Below are 27,163 nucleotides of genomic sequence, written 5' to 3'. Positions count from 1 at the left end.
GAACTGTCGCTGCGTAACACGAGCGACGTGATCTGGCGCGCCACGAAAATTATTGGCATCTTCCGTTCCATAATGGTTGTCTAGCGCCGCAATAAAGCAATGAGAGCGGAGACGGGGAGAGGAGGAAACGGGCGAGCACAGTCGGGATTTAAAGGGCGTGCGAAGTCGCTTTTACGCGTCGGATGCGAAACCCCGATTCAATTTATATCCTCTGGTCGCGCGTTTCCTGTCTGCGGCGCACACATCTCTCAGGATTGCACCACTTCGTCCACTTCCGCTAGATTCGCCCTCACTCCCTCCACCCTTCCACTCCCCTCTCGCCGTACCACCCTGTAACGCTGGCTTTTCTTCTGCTGTATGAAATACGACGATGATTCCCATCGGCAACGACGAGAGCGTCGCCGGCGATTTTCGACGAGAGAAAGGGGGCAGGGGGGAGGGTGGGCGAGGGCGACGACGCAAATAAATCGCGTTGCAAAATGGACCAGGCGGTGTGTGTTACGGCGGTGCTCGACGTCACGCATCGGCGAGTGTCAAAACACCGTGGAGGAGCCCGCTCCACGGTGCATTAAAGGGAAACGAATTAATGGGCAAACGAGATCGGTGACTTGGACGGCCATTCCCGTAGGAATCGTCGCAACACGCGGCCGAAATAAATTCGCACGTGGAAACGCCTCTCTCCGAGGAGAAGGAAATGAAAACTGTCGACGCGCTTATACAAGAGATATTGTTTCTACATTACATTACGTTCTAATGATCGAGACCGTGAACTATCGAGTCCCGCAAATTGCGAGTAAATTATGACACTGCGCAGCAGGCAGATGGATGCAAACAACGATCGATGAGAGTTAAACGCGCGCGCGAGTGCGGTACTGCATTACGGGAGCGACGTCTTCAAAATAAACCCGTAACTTCGTCGACATCGCCAGTCGATTCTTTCCCGTGCAAGATCGAGCTCTCGGATGCACGGTCAGAGAACTGTACAGAGTTTTATATGTGTGTATGTGTGTGTGTGTGTGTCAAAAAAAAAAGAGAGAGAGAACTATAAAAGTCGAGAGACAAACGGCGGCGGTTATCTGCCGAGGTCGAGAAAAGCAAGGAAAAAAAAGAGGTGGATAAAAAGAAATAGGTAAATTCTGATACGGCGGACATGAAGGAGCGGCAACGACGCGGTGGAGAGAGAGAAAAAGAGAGAGAGAGATAGAGAGAGACGAGAGCGGAGGAGGAGAAGCAGGAGGAGAAGGCCGTAAGAGCCCGGCCCGGAGCCGGAGTAAGAAAGATGGGACGAAAACATCGATTGCAGGGGCTTGTAACACCGCGGTACGAACAGAGGGATCAAGCCGAGCGATAAACCAAGCGGCCTGGAAAATGCCGGATCAACGGTACGATGTTTCAGCAAAAACTGTCTGGAATCGGAACAGCCCCGGATCAAAGAGAGAAGACGAACGTACGTATGAACGAACGAACGAACCAGCCAACCAACCAACCAACCAACCAACGAAGAAGGGAGGAGGGAGAAACGCCAGCTAGCTACGTAGCTCGCTCTCTTCAGGATGGAATCGAGAGCAAGCGACGAGAAATATACAGAGCTCTCTCATAGTCTCTGCCTACTGTTCTCCCTCTCCCGTTCCTTCAGCGCGAACGCTTTTACCGTATTACTATGTATATAACGTGTACATATATACCGTGTATGAATTTTGCGTTATGTGCCGCGTTATAACCGTCGCCCGACAATCGCCCGCGCGAGTCCCGACGGATTTACGAGGTAAGTAATACGAATTAAACTAACGTCCGCCGCCTGTACACACACGTCGCGCCATAAAAAAGGGCCCCTGATGAGATCGTGAACGAGGGTGATTTCCCCGTAATAAAATATGATGAAGTTTCACGGATATATAATGATTGCGTCGGTGCGTGTGTCGTTATCGAGATAAATATTTAACGTTAATTAATTATATTCCGCGGTGATATGCTGTGATTTAATGTTGATCAAGTTACGCATTGGCATTATATGCACAGATGATAATTTTGATGACTGTGTCAATGTAAAAAAAACTGCCTATTACCGTCATATAGAAGAGCAACCCACTCGAGCGATATTGCATTGCAAAATCTCTAACAGTAAATGCATCACTTCTATGATAATATATATGAATAACTTCACGAAATATGTATACATACACTTACACACATAGAAATGAAAGTGGCCATCTAGATACGAAAACGTGAATTTATCTACACACAACATTAAAACGGATAATGCGTTGCGTTACATCTCTATAAGTAACATACCGACTGACGATTAATCGCAAGGAACGGAAAACCTGAGCACAATTTGAATATCAGACTAGGATAAATTTGATCCATGACTTACTACGGTATGATATAGTTGGAAAAAAATACTTGAAAATTTATTTGTGCGATATAAAGTTTATTCACAGAAATAAACTTTGTATTCTACAAATTAATTTAAATATTTTTTCTCAATGTATTCTGTGAATATTAAACTAGAATAATTTAATTGACTTTGATATAACATATTGAATATTAGTAAATATACTGAATATATTAAATATGATATATATTAATATGATATATATTGATATATATATATATATATATATATATATATATATACATATATATATTGATTGAACATATTGTATATTATTACATATTTTAAATATACTAATAAATCACTAAGATAAAAGTTCACTCTGTATTATCCTCGTATGGTATTCCGTAATGTAGGTTGCGTCAGAGTCAAGTTGAGTAACCTAGCCCGACCTGATCATTACGAGAGGGCAATAGTTGCGACTTCCGAGTGAGCAGAACACGACGAACCAAGGTTACACAGATCGACGTGACGATGCAGACCAGCATTACCACTCGTCCACTTGGAACGAGCCGTGCTTTTGTTCGTTTACGGCTCTCGCGGACGTCACGCGCTAGCCAATCAACCGTTCGTTATGTATCCATTATTTCCGGGAAAGCGAAAGGTTGATTGGCTGCTCGATCGCCTCGCGCCGTGCGACACGTGTTGTCGCGTCCTCTGTGGAAAAGCCATTACTAGCGCGAGATCTGTGACTTCCGGTTCGACGGACTCGTCGGTGTTTGTTATGCAGTGCGTCGCATGAGACAGAACATGAAAACGGCGGAGGGAAAAGTGGTGGTGCTGGGGTCGCAAGGTAAGCGCCGATCGTGGATCGCGACGATGACATGAATATAGCTCATCCCGATTGTCGTTATGTAACGCGATAAAAGAATTTCGCGGAAGTTTCAAAACGGCAAGACGCGAACAGCACATACCTCACACGTCCAATTACATCATTCAGAGATCAGTCATCGCATTCTTGATGCGTCTTTCACTAGAGAGGTTAGCTACAACTTTGAGTTCGCGGAAGGATTCAGTGGGAACACGTTAAGGAAGACAACGTGCATATCTCGCGCCAATTCTTATTTCAGTTTGGTTCTTATTTGTAAATAACTCGTTGCTCCTTAAAGGTCGACAATCTGAAGAACGCGAAGGTGAATAACCTCAAATTTTGATAGTAAGCCTTGTGCTTCATTTGATCCACTAATCAACGGACAGCTACAACGCAACGACTTATGTATCGTTGGAATCTCCATTCGCTCTTTGTTTATCAGTACGATTACCGCCACCACTACTACTGCTAGAGATCGGTTGAATGTTGCCCACGAGCTCACGTGTGCATTCCACCGTTTATTTACGACCACTGCGTAGTCAGGTGTTGCAACACCTAGAATATTTACATGTGCCTTACTGCATTGTGTCGACAAAGTTCACTTGGACTCGAATGAAAAATAAAGATTTTGTTTTCTCACGTTCACGAATTAGTGAGATAATTAATCTATGAAAAGCGATTGGAAATAGGAAAATCTATGAAATTTTTTATTGTTTTGAAGCCTGATCGAAGCGTGTCAGTAATTGTAATTGCGCGCATCCGCATCACGAGTCTCGAGGTCAAAATCCGTATGTGACACATTTTTTATCTTTTTCCCTTCCAATTCAACGTATTGATAACAGAACACGCCTTCCAGGGGAATCCAATTGTATACAGTATGACACATGTCTTCCTTAATACAATCATCATTTTGTTTGTCGAATGATAATCGTATCTGATCGTAATTGATATTTACAAAATTGCACTTTTTCATTATTTTAAGCCTGAATACCGATAAGAGAAGAAAACGATTTGAACGTTGATGTATCTTGCGAGATTAAGTGTAAGATCGTAATTGATAAATCTAATCTATCAAATAAGCTGGCTATCAAAATAAGCTGGCTATCAAATGAAGAAGTCACATTTTCCTACAAATCACGTGCCAGATAAACACATTTCTGGCATACTATCTCAATAAAAACAATAAAGGCAACCGATGCCGTGAAAATTTCACCCATATCGCGGTAATATCCTACTGTCGTGAAAATTGCCATTTATTTACCGACGGGAGACGGCAATTAAATGGAAACTAGAATGTAGTAATTAGAAGTCAACGGTTGAAAATATGACATAATAGGTTGTTACTTCTTAAAATATTAACTATTTAAACATATTAGGCTGTGACAATGGCATCACAAAGTATACATTAAATGTTTGCATGCCATGTTTAGCATATCTGTCTGGGATTACTATCAGTACATTAGACGCGAATCACGATATTGTTTTCAGGTGTCGGCAAAACGAGTCTGATCGGACGTTACATGGGTAAGGTATTTAATGGCTATGAGAATCCCACGATAGGGGCGTGTTTCCTCAACTGCAATCTGAACCTCGAAAGCGCCCGGATAAAGCTGCAAGTACGATAACAATGTTTCTTTCCGTGTATTTACATACGAACGTCTGACGCAACGCGACTCGGCACTTTCTGCTTCGTACACGACGGATTAATATATCTGCTACTCAAGAATCCGCCATTAGCCGTTATCTTTTCAATTAACCTCATGACTCCACGGGTCTTCCGCTTTTCGCTTCGATTGTCTTCATTACGCACATCATTATCGCGCTTCACACTTTCGATGATGCAACAAGCTACTTTGCATCTAATCCACCACACCCGTCGATATTCTAGCGCGATGATTATTTCTGTGCGTCTAATTTCTCATTTATATTTTACTAAACTACTATTTACAAATTATTAAACAAATGTGAAGTCAAAAGCATCCTTACGCAACGGTTTTTTGTTACTATATTTAATTTTTCACTCATTTTACTGAATCACTACTTGAAAAATGTGAAATTAAAAGCACCGCTTTTTTTACATGACGTTTTTATTTCTGTCCAATTTCTCGTTTATCAAACTGCTATATTAAACAATGTGAAATGAAATGCATTTTTCTGTGTTTAATTTTTCATTTCTTCGCTAATTGCTTAAAAAACATATGAAATTAAAAGTATCGCTCTTTGTAGGTATGGGACACCGCTGGCCAGGAAAGATTCCGCTCCATGGCGCCGATGTACTACAGAAACGCGAACGCGGCGATGCTCGTGTTCGACCTCACGGAATACAGTACATTCTCGGCGATCAAGAGCTGGGTGACGGAATTGCAACGGAACGTGGAGGAAGCCATGGTGCTGGTGGTGATCGGCAATAAGTCCGACTTGGTGCAACAACGGCAGGTGAACGACGAGGAGGGTCGCGAGTACGCGACGAAAATCGGCGCGACCTACCACGAGACCTCGGTGCTGCACAACGAGGGTATCGAGGCGGTGTTCTTAGCGATCGGTGTCGGCCTCCTGAAATTGCAATCGGGCAATCAAGACATGGAGACCTCCCTGAGAATCGGCGAGTCCTCGAGCAGCTCCTGCATGCGCAGCAACGGCATGCCACCCACACCCTCCATCGAGGAGAGTCCGCAGAACATGAGTATCGCGCATGGCATACACGAGAGACCGTTTACCTGCTGTTAGTCCCGAGACTCGCAGAAAGTTCGCGAGAAAAGGGGAAAGAAGGTCGTACCTTGCTCGAAAAGTTCGCGCCGACGCATGAACGTGGTGCGCTGATCGCGAAGGAAAAGTCTCGAACATGATCTCGCGGTTCTTGTTTTCTCTCCCTTTCTCAATGGTGCATCTCGTCGGTGATGCGAGTGAATTGCGGTCTCGCGCTATCGAAGCTATGAGATACTTAGAGCGTACAAAAAGCGAGACGAACGGCGACCACGTCTTCCAGGTTCAATTTCGGGGTTCTATATAGCTTAACTGGAACTTCATAGATCACTACGGTACTCTCGCGTCGACTTACTGCTGGCGTTAAATCGACGATATTTCATCGCCTTTCAACAGCACGACAATGTTGGCTAAATGGAGAAACGGTTACGTTTAACTAATGTTTATTTAGTAACGCGTAGCTTAAGAACCAAGTGGAAGCAAAGCGATTTGGAAGTTTTATCGCATAGAGTAAGACGTAAGCAGCAAGTAAATTAGTAATATATTCTTGTAATAATCGACTGTGGCTAACCAATTTGCTTACTGCTCATACTTACTGTCTACTGCCAACTCCATTGTTAATGGCCCTTTAGGGCTGTGGCACCCAGAAAAACTTAAGTAATAAGACGTAAGCAGTAAGCAAATTGACCAATCACAGTCGTTGATTCTTGAACCGTAAGAAAATCAGCTACTGTGATTGGTCAATTTGCTTACTGCTTAAGTTTTTCTGTGTGCCACGGCCCTTATCTTACACTTATCTCCGTGTGCGTGCTAGTTTACACATAGAAACACTTAACGCGTCGTATTGAATGCGCAAGCGATTACGGAGTTATGCCGAGCTTCAAATCACAAAGAACGGCCTTGCGTTGCGTCGCAAGCTCAATCGTATGTGCAATTTTAGAAAGTGGTGGTGAATTTTCCTGCTGAGATAAATTTCGAATTACGCTGATCATATTTCACGAGTCTCGATCGCCGAAATACGAGAGTGCGCCCGTCGACTTGTCGGCAAAGCGTGGAAGAACTAGAAAATTACTACACTCGTGAATTATACAGCTAGTTATTATAATTGATATCGCGATTACTATGTTATTTATTGCGAAACCAGTATTCTCCGCATCGGTACGCAAATTAGTTATAGACGGAGTATAGAATAGACATTAACGGTTTTCTTTTTCTTTTCACAAAGATTGCTGCCAATTGAGTCCGAGCAATTTCTTTTCTACGCAAACAACGAATTACTATTTTTCTTCTATGTACTCTCTTGTTAAGAATATTTTCGGCTTCCCGCTATTTTTATTTTTTTAACGCGTTGTTATTGTGATACGCACGCTTCACGCGCTTCGGCGATCACGAGTATACTAGACAGAATTTTATACAAGCATAATTTTTATATAAGTATAACATAATTTACAAGAAGATATATTTGTAATAAAAAATTTACCAACGATGTGTTTCCACTTTTGGATATAAAAAAACCATCTTTCATCTTTCCTTTCGCACTCGCGTCCCGATCAGACGCAAATCTAGGTATACGAAATATTCGCCCGAATATCTCTGTACCGTATCTTGCTAGAGACGCAACGAGTTGCGACGAGTATCGGTGATTCGAGATCCAAAAAGGCTGCGCCTCCTCGGGAAATCTGTTTGCTCGCCGCGCCACGACAGAGAGCGATAATCACACAATGAGTCATTCTCACTCCAGGCCGGGGCCTCGCGGAGCGTGACGTCCCAGCTTTGTCTACGTGTAACTCATCCCATTTTCATTATGTAAGCGCCCGTTTACTATGTATCTAGGCCTATTAAGACTCCGCGGCGTCTTCGAAACCGACGTGTACTGGAGAGACTTGCGCTCGACTCAGGGTCGCCCGTACGTGCATGCGTGCGTACGTACGCGAGAATCAAAGAACCCGAAACTCGGTTTTTCACCGGCACAATTCGAATCTCACGACTCAGGGGCGGGGAAATCCGCATGGTGAAAAATCTAACACAAGGAGGTCGGCGATTCAAGAAACGCGCAAAATTTCATGAGAAAACAGTCGAGCTTGACCAAGTGAGAAAAATTTATGGTAATAATTATCCAACCTGTGTTATAATTACTACATTTAGTAAAATAGTATCAACTAAATATAAGAGGTAAATATTGCTATATGAAAGTTAATGTTACTAACAATTTTGTAATTGTTACCAAACATTGGTAACATTTACCATTATTGGTTACTATTTACCAAATGGTATGGTAAAACGCATTTGGTAAGTATTACCAAACTTTTTTTTTTTCGTGTGCGACTGCACTGAGGAAAATTAAACTTTATTTGTATAAATGAAGTTTATCTCTGTGAAACAAAATTGATTTCTGCGGATATATAAACTAAGTATCTCACAAGTGAATTTTCAAGTATTTCTTTTTCTCAGCATGAGAGATTATATCGCGAAGAGAATCGCGTTAAGCACTGCGAATAGTTCGTATATAGCGGCTCTAACACAGCAGCAAATCCATTCGATCACCGTTGCCTCGTTCGCAGCAGCGTTAAGCTAAATCCGGATCTGACGTCAGAGCCGATGAAGAAGATTCGGAGTCGCGAATACCATTATAATACTATTATCGAGCCGAGCGAGTAGATGCAATTAGGTAGTTGGTGCTTTCTGAAACGCGTAGCCGTAAGTGTAACCTTGAAACGTCCGCCCGTAATCGCGCAAAGACGTAATTACGCGCGGCTCTCGCGTGAGTAAAAGCACGCTTCGGCGATTAGTTCGAAAGCAATGCGCGGCGCCGCCGTTTTCTAATTGCGGCAGGATCGATTAGCATGCCGCGAGAGCGTGATGGAGGCGCGTTTTATCGCCGTTTAAGGACAATAGGCCATAAAGCGGTATCCGAGATTGGCTAACTGCGAACCTGCTGCCGCCGCCGCCAGTTTTAACTGCTCATTCGGCTTTTACGCAAACCAAACGATGGCTTTACACGCCCTCTTCGCCCACGACACGCCCGCCACGCGAGAAAATTGTCTCGCCGACACGCACGAGACCACTCGGGGAAGCTTCGAGGAAGCAGCTTCTCGTCTCGCCGAGCCGTTGCGACAGACAGGTGCAGCGTTTTCACTTTCTTCTCGTTGACGATAACACCGCGCGAAAGAGTCGGAGCTATCCGGCAAACATGACAACGAATGCACTCACTTTCCGGAAGGACGTGATTTACAGTGACAATAGAGTCGTTAGAAAAGAACCGATGACATAAAAGCAACTTTAAAGCCCGTATTAATAGTTATCACTTGAAATTCGTCTCTCAAACAAAATACTCTGATTTCAATTCAGAGTTAGACGAGAATTTTTCAATTGAATCGCGATTATATACATATACACAAGTGCCAGTATTGATATCAGATCTCAAATACACAAAATTCTTTCTAGAATAAAAAACTCATGTGTGAATTTCTATTGTTAAGGGGCTATCTACAATAAGATTGGCAGTAGATAGTAAGACGTAAACGGTAAACAAATTGGCCAACCACGAGAATAATCGACCGTGGTCGGTCAATTTGCTTACTGTTTATGTCTTGCTGCCAATCCCATTATAGATGGGCCCTTTAGATCTTCGAATCTTCCCTTTGTATTATCAAGTAGTAAGTACTCGAGCAGTAGTTGTCGGAGAAGCGTTCGACAGAGCGACTTCCATGATCGGCAAGTACACGCGCGTATCCCGATCGGAGAGGTAAGGCACCGTGACGAGCCTCCGACTGGATTCTTACGATACCGCGGGCGATTTACGCGAGCGAGCGCTGTGCAGGAGCACAGACGCGGCTCGATTTCGCAACTCGCGAGCGTGCGCCGCGGTGCGTTAATTAAATACAGGCGCGAAACCAAGGGAGCGCAGGAAGAAAAGAGGAGAGGAGAGATTCGCGTGCGCTCGCGTCCTGCGAGGCGAGGCGAGCCGAGCACGAGCTCCTTTGAGCGTGCAAGCGTCACATGAGACCGAGTAGGAGAAGATACGGACGTAGGGAGCAGCAGAAGAGGAAGAAAAGTAGCGGTGGCCGACCGCGGGAGGAAGCAGAGAAGAGAGAGACCAGCATAACGCCGGCCTCACTGCCTCCTGTGTATAAGACAATGATACAGTTACACGATACTCTCAGTAGTGAACCAATCGTAAAAGGCACGACGCTTCTTCTTCTTCTTCTACATCTTCTTCCTCCTCGCTCGCGAAGGAATACGCGAAAGTATAATGAACCGCGGCCAGGAACGACGCCAATTAGGCGCGGCCCGTTAATTAAAGGAGCGAATACTCGTTAGATATTGCCGGAAGAAGCCGCCAGGAGACCGATCGTCGCCGATCGACACGATGTTCACTCCGCCGCGGCGTATCGATCGAGCCGGTGATCGTCGTGATTTACGGTAGTGCCAAGAGTCATCGCGGATCTCACCCTCGCTCTCTCTATCTCTGTCTCGCACAGTGATTAATCGAGCTATTCTAACAATTATCCAGCCAACAACGAGGATTATTCCGACGATTATACGACGCGCACGAGACTGAGTTCTTAGAGTCTCTTCTCCTGTATTGGAAGCACGGCTTTTAACGTTGTCGGGAAATCGTTGACAATTACCTTCGCAATTACGGCAATCGCTAAACGCGCGCGAACGTATCTTCCACTGGACGGGATGCTTTTTCAGGGACGTCTCGTGTGAATGAACCGTGATTCATAGATCGCGCATTGAATGGGACGCCTGATAACGACTGGAAAGTAATAACTAAAGCGTTCGCATGCATTAACGACGGGTTGGAGAACGAGTGAAAAGTAATTGAGACATAAATATACGTCGTATCGCGTTCGTTGTTCGGGGATAAATCGGCCGGTGATTAACGCGAGTGCGATGAAAGTGACTTTTGTGGAACAGCTATGAGAAAACAGAAAACATCGTGCGCCATGTAAAGTGACGTGCGAAGTATTGTATTTTTTTTTTCTTTCTTGCGGCACGAATCTGTCAACGGCAATGGAGCGTCAACGAGTGTTTCTCGTTTTTGTTGTCTGCTTCCTAAGATCCTGCCGAGTGTCGCACTCGATCGGTCTGACGTTTGACAATCAGCTTGTGATCGTCGCGAATGGTAAGTGACGATGGTCGATCGTCGAAATGTCTGAACGCGACGATTAACGGTAGGACGATGATGATAATGTGACGAGGTCTACACGTAATGATTGCACGCAGATTGCTATACGAGAGTGGCCATCGGGTCCAAACTACCCGACATGGACGTCTTCTCCAGCGTCGCGGTAACTAGCATTTCGGAGTGCGAAGACGAATGCTCCAAGAGAAGAAATGCCTGCAACGCGTTCGCTTTCGGGTACGCTGTCGCGAAAGAGGCGACAGAATTCTATCCACAAACGCGAAATAAGGGAGAAACTATCCTAAATAAACAAAACAGAAATAAAAAAATAAAATATATAAATAGGAATAAAAGAAATTAAGAATATATATAAAGTATGAAAAGTTAAAGTAACTATACTGAGAGAAAAAAATATGTAAAAAATAAGATATTTATATTCAATGGATACTCTCTAATAACATTTTTATTTAAATTAAATTTTTTTTAATAGAACAAACAATTGTTTTTGTGTGAAATGACTTTAAAAAATATTTTCTTAAAATCATTTTTAAAGTATGTTTTTTTATTTGGGAAATATTAGATAGATTAAAAAGAAGAATTTTAAAAAAATCTTGGAAGGAAAAAGAACAGGAATAATTTTGTAAACCAAGTCCCTTCTTGGCATGTAAGCTGAAGTAATAAATATACTACTATTTGCAAAAAAGAAATTTATATTAATACAAGTGAATATTAGTATTCACCACGCAAATAAATAGGTTTTTATTTCTTGGATATTTTTTTCTCTTAGTCGTTAGGATGTCATATATTTTACAACAATATGATAGCTAATTGATCGTCAAAATATCATCATTATGTTGACATATGTAGGATCGGCATCAAAGGTAACGGGACATGTGCGCTGAGCGCGAAAATGCCGAAACTCGAAGAGCTGGAGTCCCATGCCGATTACGATGTCTACCTGAGAAGTCAACGTTCGCCGAATTGCGAGCCAGATCGGCTCTACAAAATGGGAAACGGCGGACAGGAAAGAAGAAACGAGACGAGACCGACCACGCGATTCGGCAGCGGCCTCTTAGGCCCGACAATGCCAAGTATCCTGTCATCTCCCAGGTACGATCATCCGATTATTAATTTCAGACGGAGAACAATCCCACAATTAGCATCTTCATTGTTTACCTACCTCAACCGCGAGATGGATATTTCTGATAGAAGAATAACGTATCTTCATTAACAGACATATCGTATCGTACATAAGCGTCGTTAGAATATAGAAAATGTCGTTTGAAATGAATAATTCACTCGAGTCATCGTGTAAGTATCGTGACTGAAGTTCAGACTTTCGATCGCCCTACCCATTTTAAAATATATCTAACAAATGTAACAATTGCTACGATATATGAGACTCTCGGAAGCTGAACTTCGTTCTCTATAAATTTCTGAATTCTAGAGTGCTTAACACTCTCCAGGGATCTTATTCTTGAAATAGTTGCGTATACGTAACTTTTACTGCGCAAGTTTAATCATACTATAAAATAGCTGCGCTAATAGCTGCGCAATGTTTACGTATACGCAAAAATTTCAAGAATATGGGTCCAGAATTAAGAAACTTGCAGAATGCGGAGTTCATCAGTTTGGCTTTCGAGAAGCTCGTGTGTGATCTCGTGGAATTTTTTGCATGCGATTTCACGTCCGAAGGATTACGGGAAGCACGATGCCTAACATCGCCAATGATCCCTCGTACCAGCAAGGATACACACCGTCTTTCGACGATGAGCGCCGGATCGCCGACATACTTCGAAACAAAAGTCCGAGGCCGCTCAGCGGCAACAGTCCCTTTGGCACCAAGATCGAGAAAATCGACAGCTATAACGACCTGTATTCGAACCGGAAGTCCGTCTTTGGCCAAAGGATCCACTACGATCCGAATGACGGTCGCTCGGATTTTGGTGGGCCGTTCTTCCGAAATCCTTTCGCGGATGTGAATCGACTGAATCTCGCGTCTACCTTCGACAGTGATCTTCACTCCTACAAGGCTCTCACAGTTCACAACGGGCCTTTCGACGTTTTCTCACGGCCCATTTTAATCCACGACATAGCCGCGAAAAATAAATCGCCCGCAGACTTCGGATTCTCCGGTGATTCCGTCAAGTATCGAGACACAGTCGCGAATCATCAGCTCCATCAACATCGGGATCACGGATTCCTCGACAACGCATACAAAAGTCATGGGATCGTCGCGAGGCCGAAGCAGAACGAATTGCTCGCAGGAAATCGCGATATCGGGAAAGTGCCTTCCCGGCCGATCATCGGCAACTCCTACGGTTTCGAGAACAATGGCGCGAAGTTATCATACGGAGGATTCAAGGACACTGCCACGATCTGGAGTCCAGGATCATCGCCAGGTGCGTTTCGCGACTTTGGCGCGAGGATCATCGCGAAGTCGAAATGTGAGTGTCGATTCGATGTGTTAATTTCTTAACTAAGAGACCAGAGCGTCACTCTCGGATTGCGCGCGTATAACACGTGGACTCTCGTTGCAACTCCAACACCTCGGGAAGCGGAAACGCGAGTCTCCGTCTTTAACGAGGCGTTACACGAAAGACCGGAGGCACAAATCTTCGGTCAATTGTCGCTCGGCTGCCACTTCGCGTACATAACGCGCACGTGAGGCGGCGCAACCTCAATTTTTCTACACGACAATAATCGTACGATCGTACTGTATACGTGCCCGCGAGCGCGCATTCCCAACAACTTAATTATCGTCTTCTTACGTAAAACGTAACACTGTTCCGTTACATTAATCCCTTCTCCTTTCCAGATTCTTCGCGCCTCAAAACATTAATATAATCGCATGATGCTCCATCAGAGATTATCGCGCCTGGTTTTTCTCATCATTCTCACACTACTCTGCGCGCGCGCGCGCACGCGCTTTCGAGGAATTAATTATACCGTCAATTCAGATAACATTCCATCGCGTTATATTTACTCGTATATAGTATAAAAAGTAACATAGCTACCTATGTATAGCATAAAATCGCCTCGACCAATAAGCATATTTTAACAGATTAACCTTTAGATTGCCAGGAAAGCCACTTTTATGGCTCTGCATAAACCTCAAAATTCTGCGCCATGTGTGTTACTTATATAGACAAATTTTTGAGAAAAGAGATCCTTTTTTAACGTAAAAATGCCGGCAACCTAAAGTCCATCACACATGAAATGATATAGCTGTATATGCAGAGCATAAAATCGTATGAATTAATGAGCATCGAGTATTAAGTCGCTACATCGATGTTTGATCAATACTCGATGCTCATTGGTCCATACGGTTTTATGCTATACATATGCAATTATGTCATTTCATGGGCCTTAAGGTTAATATACTTTATCGTAGATGCTCATTGGTTGGTCTTATGCTATGCATATGCAATTGTGTCATTTTGTGTGCGATGGCCTTTTTTGGAAAGCGGCCACGACTGTAACGTTACAATGATGTTTTAGCTATCGTCCACATGCTAACACATTGTTGTTCAAAATATATATTCAATGGATTAAATCCCTTGTCAATTAAGTATATATAATTTGAATGATATTCACAAAGAGAAAAACTGCCGTACAAATTTGTTATCCTGCGCGATCACTGACTCAGCTTGTTCACCGCGGTCAAGCGCTGGTCAGCGTTTATCGAGCCGCGTTCATCTGCGAATCGACTATTGACAAATGGCAACGGCATTGACACGGATTTTAAACCGTATGCGAATTAGCTCGCTGCATCCGTCCACTTCCGGCGTAATGACTCTTATCGCGTAGCTCTCTCGTGCATCTGCCTGTGACTTCAACGTGATCGAGTAACTCGCGGTCTTTCTCGAGTTTTTAGACGACACAAAGCAGTAAATAATCATAGAGAAGTACTTATTGTTTAAATAATTAAGCAAAAGAGAGAAAAGGCCCGAAATCCTGCTAAAATCGACGAGATCTTTTTTGCGTATAATTTGTCGTCCGAGCAACGACCGGTTGAAGGAAACTCGATGACTTTAGCGATTGTGCCACAGCAGGACGAGAATGACCGTTGCATAAGGGAGAAAAATAAATGTCGAGACGTTACAGGACGCACGGCTTCCGCTTCGCGTGATCCACGGACATGAGACGCTTTTACTTTCGTCAGTTAGCAGTCCCTTATTCTTCTGCTTGCGCTTCGAATTAATTGCGCGCGACCTATCCATTGTGTCGACGAGGAATTGTCGCAATCGATTGGCCACGCACCGGCTTGCAACACTGATTTACCGAATCCTTATCTCCGGATTCGATTTCCGCGAACGACCTCGAAACTAAGGTACGAAGAATCGCGTGAGGATCACGTAATAGAATCGAGTGCCGAGTCTCGAATCGCGGAAGTGTGATTTCGCTGAAGTTATGGTGCGACAACGAGAGCTTAGCTGGCTGAAATAATTGAGGTAATTGTGACCCTGACGAATCTTGAAGGACGTGCGACGGCACCTCCCTTCTAAAGCGTGATGTCACTACTTTGTCGCTCCTTGGCACAAAATTCTTTTAACGACGGAAAAATGCAAATGGTTCCGGCGGCTGGTCAGCCAGAGAACAAATCTTACAGCGAATTATTCTAATCTTTCGTGCGTATTTTAACTAAAAGGAAGGAAGATATATTTTCCCCCTTTCTTTTGGTTAAAAGGAGAGAGAATCAACGAAAAGAAACATGGAAAGATTCGAACAGAGTGTATGAAAGTGGGAAATATCAAATTCATTCTTCAGTCTTAAGTGAAAGTATTCATTCGACTTTTAGAATAGAAGATTCACTCTGCACGAGTGAAAAATTATTCGAGTTCTTGTAACTTACTCTTATGACTTGTAGTCACTCCACTTTTTCGAAATGTTACTCCAAGAAATTTAGAAAGTAAATTTCAATAATAATTTGAATAAAGAAAGTTCCTCTATATTCCTACAAATACACTCAGTTGCTGAAAATATATTCTGCAAAAGACAAAAATACCAATTCTGGTTGTTTTGATCTTTACATACGAATATATCAACTTTTAACACATATATAAATTCAGTATGTGCATATGTATTTTGTATTAAAGTTTAAATAACTGTATTTAAAAACCGAAACAATAGGAATGTCCAAGATTAGGCACGTGACCAAGAATTGGTACTCTTACCTCAATCGATTATGCACATCTGTGCCAAAGAACAACGCTTGTCGGGAGAATGAAGCGCTCGCGTGTCCGTGAGCAAGCAAAAATTATAGTAAGTGGAATCATTAATGATCATGTAACGCTGAAACCCCTCCCCCGACGTGTGAGCAGTTCCTCCCACTATTCCCGCGGAAACGTTCACTTTTCTATAAAACGATGCGAGCCCGTAATTTCTCCGTTACTTTTTGCGCGATTTTCAGTTTGCGCCATTTTTCGCGTGAACGTGTCGGAGCGCGAACCGCGACGGCGTGACTCGTTGACGCGAACATTCCTTCCTTCCCCGGGGCCACGAAAATGGCCATGCCTCCCCGCGATTCACGGCGTGTTATCGTGAGAATGAATCGCGGCTCGAAGGAAAACTCGAAACGTTGAAGAATCGTCGAAGCCTCGAACGCGCGACCACGTCGTTCCTATCTCGGGCGCGAGAGCTCGACCGGTGCTACAACGTGCATCCCGCGAAACAATTTGTAATCGAACGAACACGGGGATCATGTCGGCACGACGACGACGGCTGTGGACCTTTGTGTTGGCAGTGATTGTCCAGCGAGCCGCCTCGGACTCGATTATTATAGTGGAAGACGAGTGCTCGCGTAAGTTTCGCGAGGGGGGAGACAATAATATTGACAGAAGGTGCAAATTGAAAATTCGTTTTGCAGCGTGCTACAGGAGGCTGCTGTCCGGCAAAAAGAGTCTGGAGCTGCACGTCAGACGCGCCATCGAGTGCGAGCGGATCGAGGACTGCCATCGCGCTTGCGACTATGAGAAGCTCTTCATTTGCGAGGGTTTCAATTACAGGTAGATGTTACTTTCACGAAACTTTAGGCAGAAGTTTAGAAACGCGAAAATTGCGATTTCTTACATTATTACGTCGCGTTGAAAGCAAAAAAGGAAAACGAAATTTTTAGCGTTGCAAGAGTAATTCCGTCAAAGATGTAAGACAAAATTCTCGTCAAATCCCCCAGCAAGATAACCAAAAACGTAATCTGCGTAACAGTTAACGACGATTATTCACGCTTGGAGTCGTTCGGCGATTTAACGCATTTCCGTACACACGCGTATGTATCTAGGGTATGTATCATCAAATGCACGCGCAAAATACAATACGTACGTATGCATGACCCAGCGCCGATTGCGATTGCATCACGGACAATTTGAACACGGCGTAATCTGTGACACGCTTCTGCGTCGAGAGACGATCACGCACACGTGTCGGAAAAGTAACTGCTACTTTCCGATTAGCGTACCCCGCGAACGAATTGTTATAATCGATAATAATTCGTCGATCGTCGAGCTTGAGATTGATTGACGGAACGTGCGAATTTCTCTGTACGATGAATTTTCGCGTGTCAATCGGTAAAATTATGCACGGTTTTGCACGAAAAGACGCATCGGCCATGGAGAGAGAGGGATGTGCGAGATGACATCGGTACCGTACTCTCGTATGGATCCCCATCGAGACTTCGTGTCAGATCCTCAATGCGACTATTACGAGAAGGACCCGAATTGCGTGGCGAACGCGGCTGGAACGCGACCACCTTGGTGGAATCAACCGTCTAGACCTACGCAGACCTATGGTGTACCTTCCAGCGGAAGACCGGAAACGAGGTACGGCAATTAAACATTTGCCTATCAATAATCGAATCGCTTTCGCTTTATATCACATAGTGTCATCAATAATGAGTATTAATGACACTAAGAAAAAAATGTTTGGTATTTGCAATCAAATATTACTATATAGATTATGTGAAAAAATAATTTTTATATAAAGGCTCCCTCGCATTGTCTATCTCTTTTTAATGACGTCAGAAGCGGAAAAATGCATGTTAAAAATTGTTGCGAAATACATTGAAACAAAAATATATATCCATAAAGTAACACTTGCGATCGATTAAACAAATTTGTAAGATATTCCGTGCACTCTTCTTTTGCTCTAACAATCAATAGTTTATTGTAAATTAATCTGAATAGAAATAGAAGAATAGGTTAAGAAAATGAATTTTATGTCACGTTAATTTACGACAAATTATTGATGCTACGGAAATTAAGCTACGGAATATCTTACAAATTTGTTTAATCGATTGCAAGTGTTACTTTATGGATGTATATTTTTATTTTAACGTATTTCGCAAGAATTTTTAGCATGTATTTTCTCGCTTCTGACGTCATTAAAAAAAGACAGACAATGCGAGGGACCAGGAGCCTTAAATTCCACTATAATATTAGTGATGTGCATGTTAATACTATACTATTTTATTACAAAAAATATGGTCGAGACAAAAAAACTTTTTAGTTAGATCTACTATTTTTTCTCTCAGTAGACGACTAGACCTTGCGACGTATAATTAGTAATAATAATTATCACGTTACATTTTTCAAAGTCGATCGATATAAGTAATCTTTATTAGAAATAATCGACGGTAAATTAATTTTCACAGAAATTGGTTAATCAACAACAACGCGAAGAATGTTCGTTTCACGACTGCAATTTACGCAAGTTTATGATTGCGCGATTATTGAAGCGTAAAGCTAAATATGTTTATTTATCGTCCTTGATTCTAATGCGCGTGAAAATTTAACGCAAGGCCCTACACGCCCGATCGACGTCCTCTGAACGAAGTGCCACGACCTTTGGATTACGATCGACGTCCCCTGAAGGAGATCCCGCGACCCTTGGATTTCGATCGACGGCCTACGAACGAGATCCCGCGGCCTTTGAATTATCCTCATCACAGACACGAGGAGCACGATCGGCGACCGCCAGTAATCTACGGAGAACCTCATCGCGTTCTCTACGACGACACATTTGGTCAAAAGGGTTATACCGACGGCCAAGACTCGATACGAGGCGGATACCCGGTAGCGAGACCGGAAGATCGATTTGACTACAGCGGCCGGTTTCCACCTAGACGACCCAGTGCCGACGATTTCTACGACAGGAACTGGTCGCGGTACCCGAAATATCCGGACAGAAGAATCGATCACGGACCCACCCACGACATAGGTAAAGTTTGCTGATTATTTTCACACGTTTAAATTGTCCCACACGAAAAAGCACGTAAAAATACAGCAAATATAAATTATTTGTATACTCGAAAAAGATATCGAAAAAATATTTATTGGGAAGTACATCTAAATTCTTTTATTTAAATGTGGAATAAACAATTGCTTTCATGAGAAACAATGATTTTAAATGTTGAATAAATATTTCTTATTTTTAGGTATTTTCTCTCTCAATATACAGAGAGAACGATTTGATTGAATAAAATAAACACTTTTTTGGAATAGTCCAAACAAATTTTTTGATTAATCGAACAAAATTTTGTTTGATGCAATAAAAATATTTATTTGCGGCTTAGTTCCAAAGAAATAGTTTTGTTGTGTCAACCAAATAATTTGTTTGGACTATTCCAAAGAAACATTTATTTGATTCAATAAATCGTTCTGTGTATGTGTTATAAATATGTAAAAAAAAAAACACACGATTTAATCGCGTTATCGTTTACGTGTCGTTCGTCACGTTGCAATGTAGGTACAAACGAGATCGGTCCCTATCTGCCTGAGCATCGAAAGGACCCGAGTCGCGACTGGAGTTCTTACGGTGCCGTTTACGGCGGTTCCTACGGCTACGACACGAATTACGTAGGCGGCAAGTTCGACATACCGAAGTACTACCCGAAACCACGGCCTAAATCACCGCAACCCTACGATAGCGAGCACTTCTACGGCGAGTTTTACAATTACGGCGGTGCATTCGGATACGGCGACAGTTACATACCGGCCGATCAGGATTCGCTCTATGGCGGTGTCGGAAAGACGGACGAATGCTCCGTCAGAGCCGGCGCGGGATTCAGACTCGGCAGAGGAGTCGTTCGTAAAACCTACCTAACGGCGAATCTAGACCAATGCGAGAGCCTGTGCGTTAATGAGAAAAGCTACATCTGCATGAGCTTCAGTTACAGGTATATGCTAATTATCCTTAATGTGTGTGTAAGTATATTTGTGAAAAAATAATTCGACTGTACGACGTAATTTAATATTGACGGACAGGTACAATGTAGCACCTACGGATCCCACGGACAATTGCCTCCTCAGTGACGTCTCGTACAAAGATTTAAATTTCTACACCGACCTCGAACCGGACCGCGACTACGACATTTACGCTATGATCGCCAATTCGAGAACTTGCGGCACGAAGAGAGGACAGAGTCAACATCCTCCGGATGGTATAATTATATTATGGTCGGCATAATTGTTCAAATGAAACGATTTCGCTTTCAATCTGCTTTAATTCGAATGTAATTTCATCAAAAAAGAAAAAGAAAAAAAGATCCAAAAGTATTTCTTATCCGTTCCCCAAAATTTTACTTGCAAGGTAAAAAGGTAACTTGCAGCGAACGATCTAACGCATATTTTGTCGGCCCGAGCGTTGCACCACTGCCCTGATTACGTTGCCATACGTTTTACGTTCCGCTTTGTGTTTCTGGTAACAACTAAACTCGCGAGGGGAAACTATGGAAAAGAGGTAGAAAAAAAAGGAAACGAGAACAGTGTCTTTCTCGATTTTACCCGATATTATTCGCAAAAGTCACGAGGAGTTTTGTACAACTTTTCTAGAGTGTTTTTGGAGGGTCAGAAGCGGATTCGGAATGCCGGACGATGTCGTTAGAAAATCGATAATAGTTGACAGTCTAGGAGAGTGTGAAGTAGAGTGCTCAGTAGCACAAGATTTTACATGCAGGAGCTTTGCGTTCAAGTAAGTATCGCGTTGTTCAATAATGCAAAGCATACAGTAAAATATAATAATGCGGCATTCAAGTAGCATGTTATTCTGCATATCTTAATACAGAATATATTCAACATTATACACATGCAGATAATGCAGATACATATAATAATTATAATTTTATCTCCGATGAACTAGAGGCGTCGCGTAAAAATATACGATCAGCCTTACGTCTAGTTCCGCGCGTTTACTTGGCGCGTGACGTGTTTTTCTTATCGTATTAAATATATAGAAAACATATATAATAATAGTAAAATCATGCAACATTCTCAATATACTTTTAAATGTTATCAGCAAAATAATATGTGTGCTAAGATCTGTTCTTTTTAACTGAACTGTCTGAACTAGTGCACAATAATGCAATAAGTTAGAGTGAGACAAATATTTTTTGTTTCACTGTGATTTATTGTACAATAGTTCAGGCAATTTAGCTAAAAAGAACAGACCTATACTCTGCATATTGTGATACGTTTCAGATACGGACTGGATCAAGGACGACGAGACAGCCTGACGAATTGCTACTTGAGCGACTGGCAGTCGCAGGATATTAATCCTAGCAATATGCCGGATATGGACGGCGCAGAATTATATGAAAGAGGCAGTTTCGGCAGGGGATGTCATCCTTACTCTGTCCCATTTTTTAATACGGGGCGATTTAGTGGCAAGCAGCAATCACATGAAGACGAAAGTACATGCAATAAATATTAAGCTACATATGGACATATTCATCGGAAATATTTTATATAGCACTATATTAGAATCAATATTTTTTTAAAAATAATTTTAGTATCATTATTTCATATAGTCGTGGACGTAATTCCATAATTATTAATTTTCATTGGTAACATTTTATTGCAGTATGCTATTCTGGGTATGATAAACCCTGCAAATTGACACCCTACGCCGTGCTCTTGGCAACGTATGTAAACTCCGAGCAGAATTGTCGGCAAAAATGCTCGAGGATGAGAGAAAGCGATTCTATTCCTTGTTTATCTTACAGCTACAAGTGAGTATACTCTCATAAGGAGAGAAATTTGAATACTATCTTGAATTTTACTATATTTTAGATCAATGTAATGAAAATGCGTACACAATTAACGTTAGTTGTAATTTGTAATTGCATGAATTCAATTTACTATACTGAGAGAAAAATGTTTGGTATTTATAACTATAATCACAGAGAAATAATTACTATAAATTATGGTCAAGACAACCATTCTTTAGTTAATTGCACTATAATTTTAGTGATAGTAACCTTACATGCATGTCACTACTATTATCTTCGTGTTGGAACTAAAAAATATAGTTAGCACCAAATTGAACCCAACTATATTTTTTGGTTGTTCCAACACGAAGATAGTAATAGTAACATGCATATAAAGTTACTATCACTAAAATTATAGTGCAATTGACTAAAAAATGGTTGTCTTGGTCATAATTTATAGTAATTATTTCTTTATATGTTTATAATTACAAATACCAAACATTTTTCTCTCAGTATATTAAATGAAATGAAAATAATAAAATGACATTTTGATAATTAACTTGAAGATTTCGAATTTATATCAGTGATAACTTTTACTTTCTCGAGATATGTGAATAATATAGCGTTAACTTCCTTCGGTCTGCAGGCTTACCACTCATGGTACAGAAGAAAATTGTCTACTTAGTGATGTACCAATAAGAGACTTACGGCCTGGTTTGGATTACATCTACGACGACAATCACGTTATGTACGCCTGGAAGGACCTTGACCCTCAGTGTGTGGTCACCGGCTACTCTGTTGACGATGATCATGTGTTTGGCGGTCCAGGTCCAATGAGGCCGCTTCTTCCAGGTCCATTGCAACCTAACTATCGCCCCTCAGACGCCGATTATCCGAGCTCGATGCCCGACGATACTTATCCTGAACCAAGACCTTTCTTCACGATACCGAAACCGAGCGGTCATCATCACGGCACGAGACCATATGATCTCGATAGGCCCGACCCGATCAAACCGTATCGTCCCGGACACGGCACTTATGGTGACAAATTTGGATACGGTATTCGTCCCGGACAAAACACTTACGGTGACAAATTTGGATACGGTATTCGTCCCGGTGGAGTCAGTTATGGATCTTTCTATCGTGAGTCGACTTTACGATCATAATTATTATTAATTATTTTATGCTACAAGATTTTAAAACAATCGATATTATTAACGAAATAATAATTTCCGTGAGGTTTATTAGACTTTAGATTTATTAATTTTTTTATTTCACTCTAGCTGATGAACATTCAACTTTCCGTTATTACACGGTAAACGGTTACCCGTGTAAAAAAGGCACAAAGTGCGAGAGGAATAAAATTGCCGGATTTTGGGTCTGCGAGACCGAAGGAAGTGATTTCGGTAACTGGGATTATTGCTGCGCACCGACTCATCATTGCGGCTTCTCGCAAGGATATAATTACCCATGGTACATTGTTATAAATAATATCATAGCACTATTTTATCACGACACACATAAAAGCATTATAGCACCTATATATTTTAATTTTTTAAATCGTAGTGAGTATTAGACATATTAGACGCGAGAAAAATATTCTTCACTGAAAGTCAATGGCATAAAAACGAGTTTTTCCCGCAATGAGCACGCAAAAACAAGTCATACCACTGATCGCCCTATACAAACTTAATAACAACTCAGTGACAACACTCACCAAATACCTGCAGTATTCCGAAACCCACTAAATATCATCTGCTTCTTTATCCTTAATCTCCCCCGAGACTATGCCAAATTTTGTACTTTCTCTATCTGAAAACAAAAAACAAAAATTTCTAAAGAAAAATATTAAATACGTTGATGTTCCGAAAAAATAATAACGTACTACTAAACTACTGAATGAGAAATATTTTTTTTCATAACTTCTGAAAACTCAATGACAACACTCACCAATGTTGACACTTGTTGCTTTTCTAATCCATCAGATGCCACTTTCTCCTTTATTCTTGGTCTTTCGTAACTTTTCTGCAAATTCACACATTCTATCTTCCTATAGATAAAAAAAGCAACTTTTATGCAAAATTTGTTAAGTGTTAGAAGTTATGTGGACATTTTGAAGCATAAATAATGACCATGCATTAAGAAATCTTCTGTATATTCTACAAATTTAACAATAATTTAATACGAATACTCACTACTATTAAAATTTGTCGTATTCTTAACTTCAATTGCTACCTGCTCCATTGTCCTTAGTATTTTGCGCCATCTTGGCGAATTATTTTCCCCTACAGACAAACGAGACAATTTCATGCAAAATTTGTTTAAATGTTATATTAATATATATTATTATTATTTAATCTATTATTATTGGTTATATGGTATATTTTAAAACAAAAATGATAGCTATGAATAAAAAATCTTTTGTACATTTTGCAAATTTAATAACAATTTAATGCAAACACTTACTATTGGTGAAACTTGTCTGCATTGTCTGCTATATTGTTCTTTGTCTTCTGCAGTTTTCCTACAAGCTTTTTCTCTTCTGCTAGAAACAAATAAGACAATTTTTCAAAATTGCAAAATTCTTTATTCAGATATTATGTGAGCATTATGAAGCAAAAATGCCACTATACATGGAGGAATTTCTTGTTATCATGCAAACTCGATAACAATTCAATACAAGCACTCACCACTGCTGAAACTGATTGCATTCCTAATCCATTATTTACTGCTTACTTCTTTATCCTTGGTTTCTATCACGGCTTTTCCATGAACTACTGCGCATTCTTCTCTAAAAAATCTAAGAGAAAACTTTTCAAGATTCGGTATTTGGACTATATCGACGTTTCGAGACATTAGTAGTGCAACAAGAAATATAACTTTTCTAACTTCTACGAATTCAATAATTACCTGATACTTAATATTTCTGCTACTTGTCGGATTCCTCGCTCGACCGTTACTGTTCACTCCATTGTTTTTGGTATTTCACGCCTTTCCCGGGAATTACCGCGCTTTTCCTACCAACAAGGAAGACATCTTGTGTAAAATTCCTCGCTATAAATTAAGCACTATGTCGACGTTTCGAAGCACCAATGGCGGCCGTGCAACGGGAAATAATTTGCATAATTTTTACGAATTTAGCAATGACCCGATGTAAACATTCATCACTGCCGACACTTGTCGGATTCACCGCCTTTATCCTGACTTTCCGCGACTACTTCGCGACTACTCTACTACTCCGCGAGCCGTCCCTACACTTGTCTTTTATAAATTATTTCTCATAAAAAATTCGCTATTTAGGTGCTATGTCGGCGCTTCGGAAGATCAATGGCGGCCATGTAGCGAGAAGTACTTCCCGTACCTCCCAAGCCCGCGACCCTCCGTACATACCGCGGATGGCGGCAACGATCGTCATGATCCTAGTTATTACGGCAGACACTGGCCGATCACGTACTTGCACCGAGAACCACCTCCAAACTGTACGGATTCGCTCGCGTCCGCGGACAACAGCGGAAATCGTCGCACGAACGAGACAACGCCGAGAACGATCGAGAAACCGACGAGCATCACCGGCACGACGACGATCGAGGCTAACGATAGCACGACGACGGCTACCACGAGAACACGTCGACGACGACTACGAACGCGAATGACGCCGGCCAACAACGATGCGAGAAACAATCGTATGATATACTTACAGAAAACCGGCGACGCCACAGCAAACCACACTCGCCGTTCGAGAGGACGTGCTGCGAAAATCGAGCAAATTTTGAAACCGCCGCGGACCGTTACAATTGGCGAGCTCACTCCTGACGTCACCACCTTGCCGCGCATTTCGACAACTGCTGCCACCGACGGCGTTAGCGCGCACTTCAAGCGCACGAAAGTCGAGACGGAAAACGGCGGGATGATTCAAGTGCCTCTAATCACGCCGAACAATTCACTGCCGATAGGAGTTTAAGTGTCTAATAACGATCTCGAATATTCGCATCTATCGTCACATCAACGTCGAAGCAGCGATATATATTGTAATTAGGCCTGTTCCTTTTAACTGAAGTGTTGCGCTGCAACTTCGTTCTTTCTCTCTTCAACGCTGAGTTGTGTACTTGTTCACTTTATTGAGCCCGTTTCTATCGATGTCCATTAAACTTTAATTTGAGTTTGCGCTTTATTCAAACAAAGAATTGAACTCAAGTTTAATCAACTTTTGGTAAAAATATGCATAAAGGAGCGAAAAGTGCAATCTAATTCAGCTAAAAAGAACAGATCTATTTTGTCGATATGCTCGACGATAATCGAAAAGTTTAATTGAATTAATTAAAGGTCGAAAAGTTGGCCGAGAGAGAAAGATTCATATAGGGATTACGGAATTGACATTTATATTTATATGACATAATTAGATCTATTTTGTCAGTTTTGTAAATATTTAAGATCTAAGTTCACAGATCTAAGAAGTAAACTTTTACAGTCGGTATATTATTGCGCTGAAGCTAGAGATGCTTGATCGCACTTGGAATATTTAGCACAAAATAGAAATCGATGTTTCAAACTAGACGAGTGTTTGAAACACGTCTTAGAAACCTCTTACAAACATTTAAAAAGAGTAAAGGTACGGTACGCTGCAAATGCTTTGTAGCGTTTTTACTTCTTTCTCTTTCTTCATTCGAATCCGAGGAATAGAACAAGAGGAAGAAACGCTGCGCAGCATTTGTAGCGGTTGTTGGATCGCACCCTAATGGCTTCTGCACACAGAACGCGGTAATGCTTGCCGCGCGGCGGAAGTTCGCGCGACAGCCAATCAATATGCTGCTTTCCGTAATAACCTTCTAGCTCTTACGGAAAAGCAATATTGATTGGCTGTCACGCGAATTTCCGCCGCGCGGCAAGCACTACCGCGTTCTGTGTGCAGAAGCCATAAGACATATTTTAATAGTCCCTAAGATGCATTTCAAACGGTTGTGTTGTCTGGAGTTGCTTTGTGGCACACACGACGATGCATAACTTTCGATGGTGCACCTGGCTGTAACTGCTGACTAAATAATTGTCGTCTGATTGATTTGTAAACAAGATTCGTACAATAAAGAGTTAATGCATCATCGATTGTTTATTTCATATGTAAGGCTGTTTTTACACTCCTAATGT

At 41.9% G+C, this 27,163-nt stretch overlaps 1 protein-coding gene across 2 annotated transcripts; it reads left to right on the top strand.

Moving 5' to 3' along the window:
* Positions 1–2,818: 2,818 nt before the first annotated feature.
* Positions 2,819–26,741, top strand: LOC116841878. Of its 2 annotated transcripts, XM_032810339.1 has the most exons (17): positions 2,819–3,188; positions 4,695–4,822; positions 5,433–5,928; positions 11,142–11,277; positions 11,908–12,150; positions 12,736–13,487; positions 16,910–17,048; positions 17,637–17,858; positions 18,836–19,254; positions 19,783–20,212; positions 20,301–20,476; positions 20,868–21,006; positions 21,513–21,724; positions 21,895–22,042; positions 22,668–23,164; positions 23,305–23,494; positions 25,322–26,741. In XM_032810339.1, the coding sequence occupies exons 1-17, from the start codon at positions 3,134–3,136 to the stop codon at positions 25,980–25,982; spliced, it is 5,043 nt and encodes a 1,680-aa protein (XP_032666230.1). In that variant the 5' UTR covers positions 2,819–3,133; the 3' UTR covers positions 25,983–26,741. The 2 variants fall into 2 exon arrangements, with proteins under 2 accessions (XP_032666230.1, XP_032666221.1); XM_032810330.1 differs by lacking the exons at positions 2,819–3,188; positions 4,695–4,822; positions 5,433–5,928 and adding an exon at positions 10,083–11,040.
* Positions 26,742–27,163: the final 422 nt, after the last annotated feature.

The sequence above is a fragment of the Odontomachus brunneus genome, unplaced genomic scaffold (genome assembly GCF_010583005.1).
Source record: "Odontomachus brunneus isolate Ranch 3 - 2012 unplaced genomic scaffold, Obru_v1 Obru_scaffold_002, whole genome shotgun sequence".
NCBI classification, from domain to species: Eukaryota; Metazoa; Arthropoda; class Insecta; order Hymenoptera; family Formicidae; genus Odontomachus; species Odontomachus brunneus.
Note: the sequence above shows the minus strand (reverse complement) of the source record. Positions and strands in the feature narration are given on the sequence as shown.

Coding starts and splice junctions, on each gene's coding strand:
- LOC116841878 (XM_032810339.1), top strand. CDS start 3,134: ATGAGACAGAACATGAAAACGGCGGAGGGAAAAGTGGTGGTGCTGGGG. Junction 11,278..11,907: donor TGCAACGCGTTCGCTTTCGG/GTACGCTGTCGC, acceptor TGACATATGTAG/GATCGGCATCAAAGGTAACG. Junction 21,007..21,512: donor TGCAGGAGCTTTGCGTTCAA/GTAAGTATCGCG, acceptor GATACGTTTCAG/ATACGGACTGGATCAAGGAC.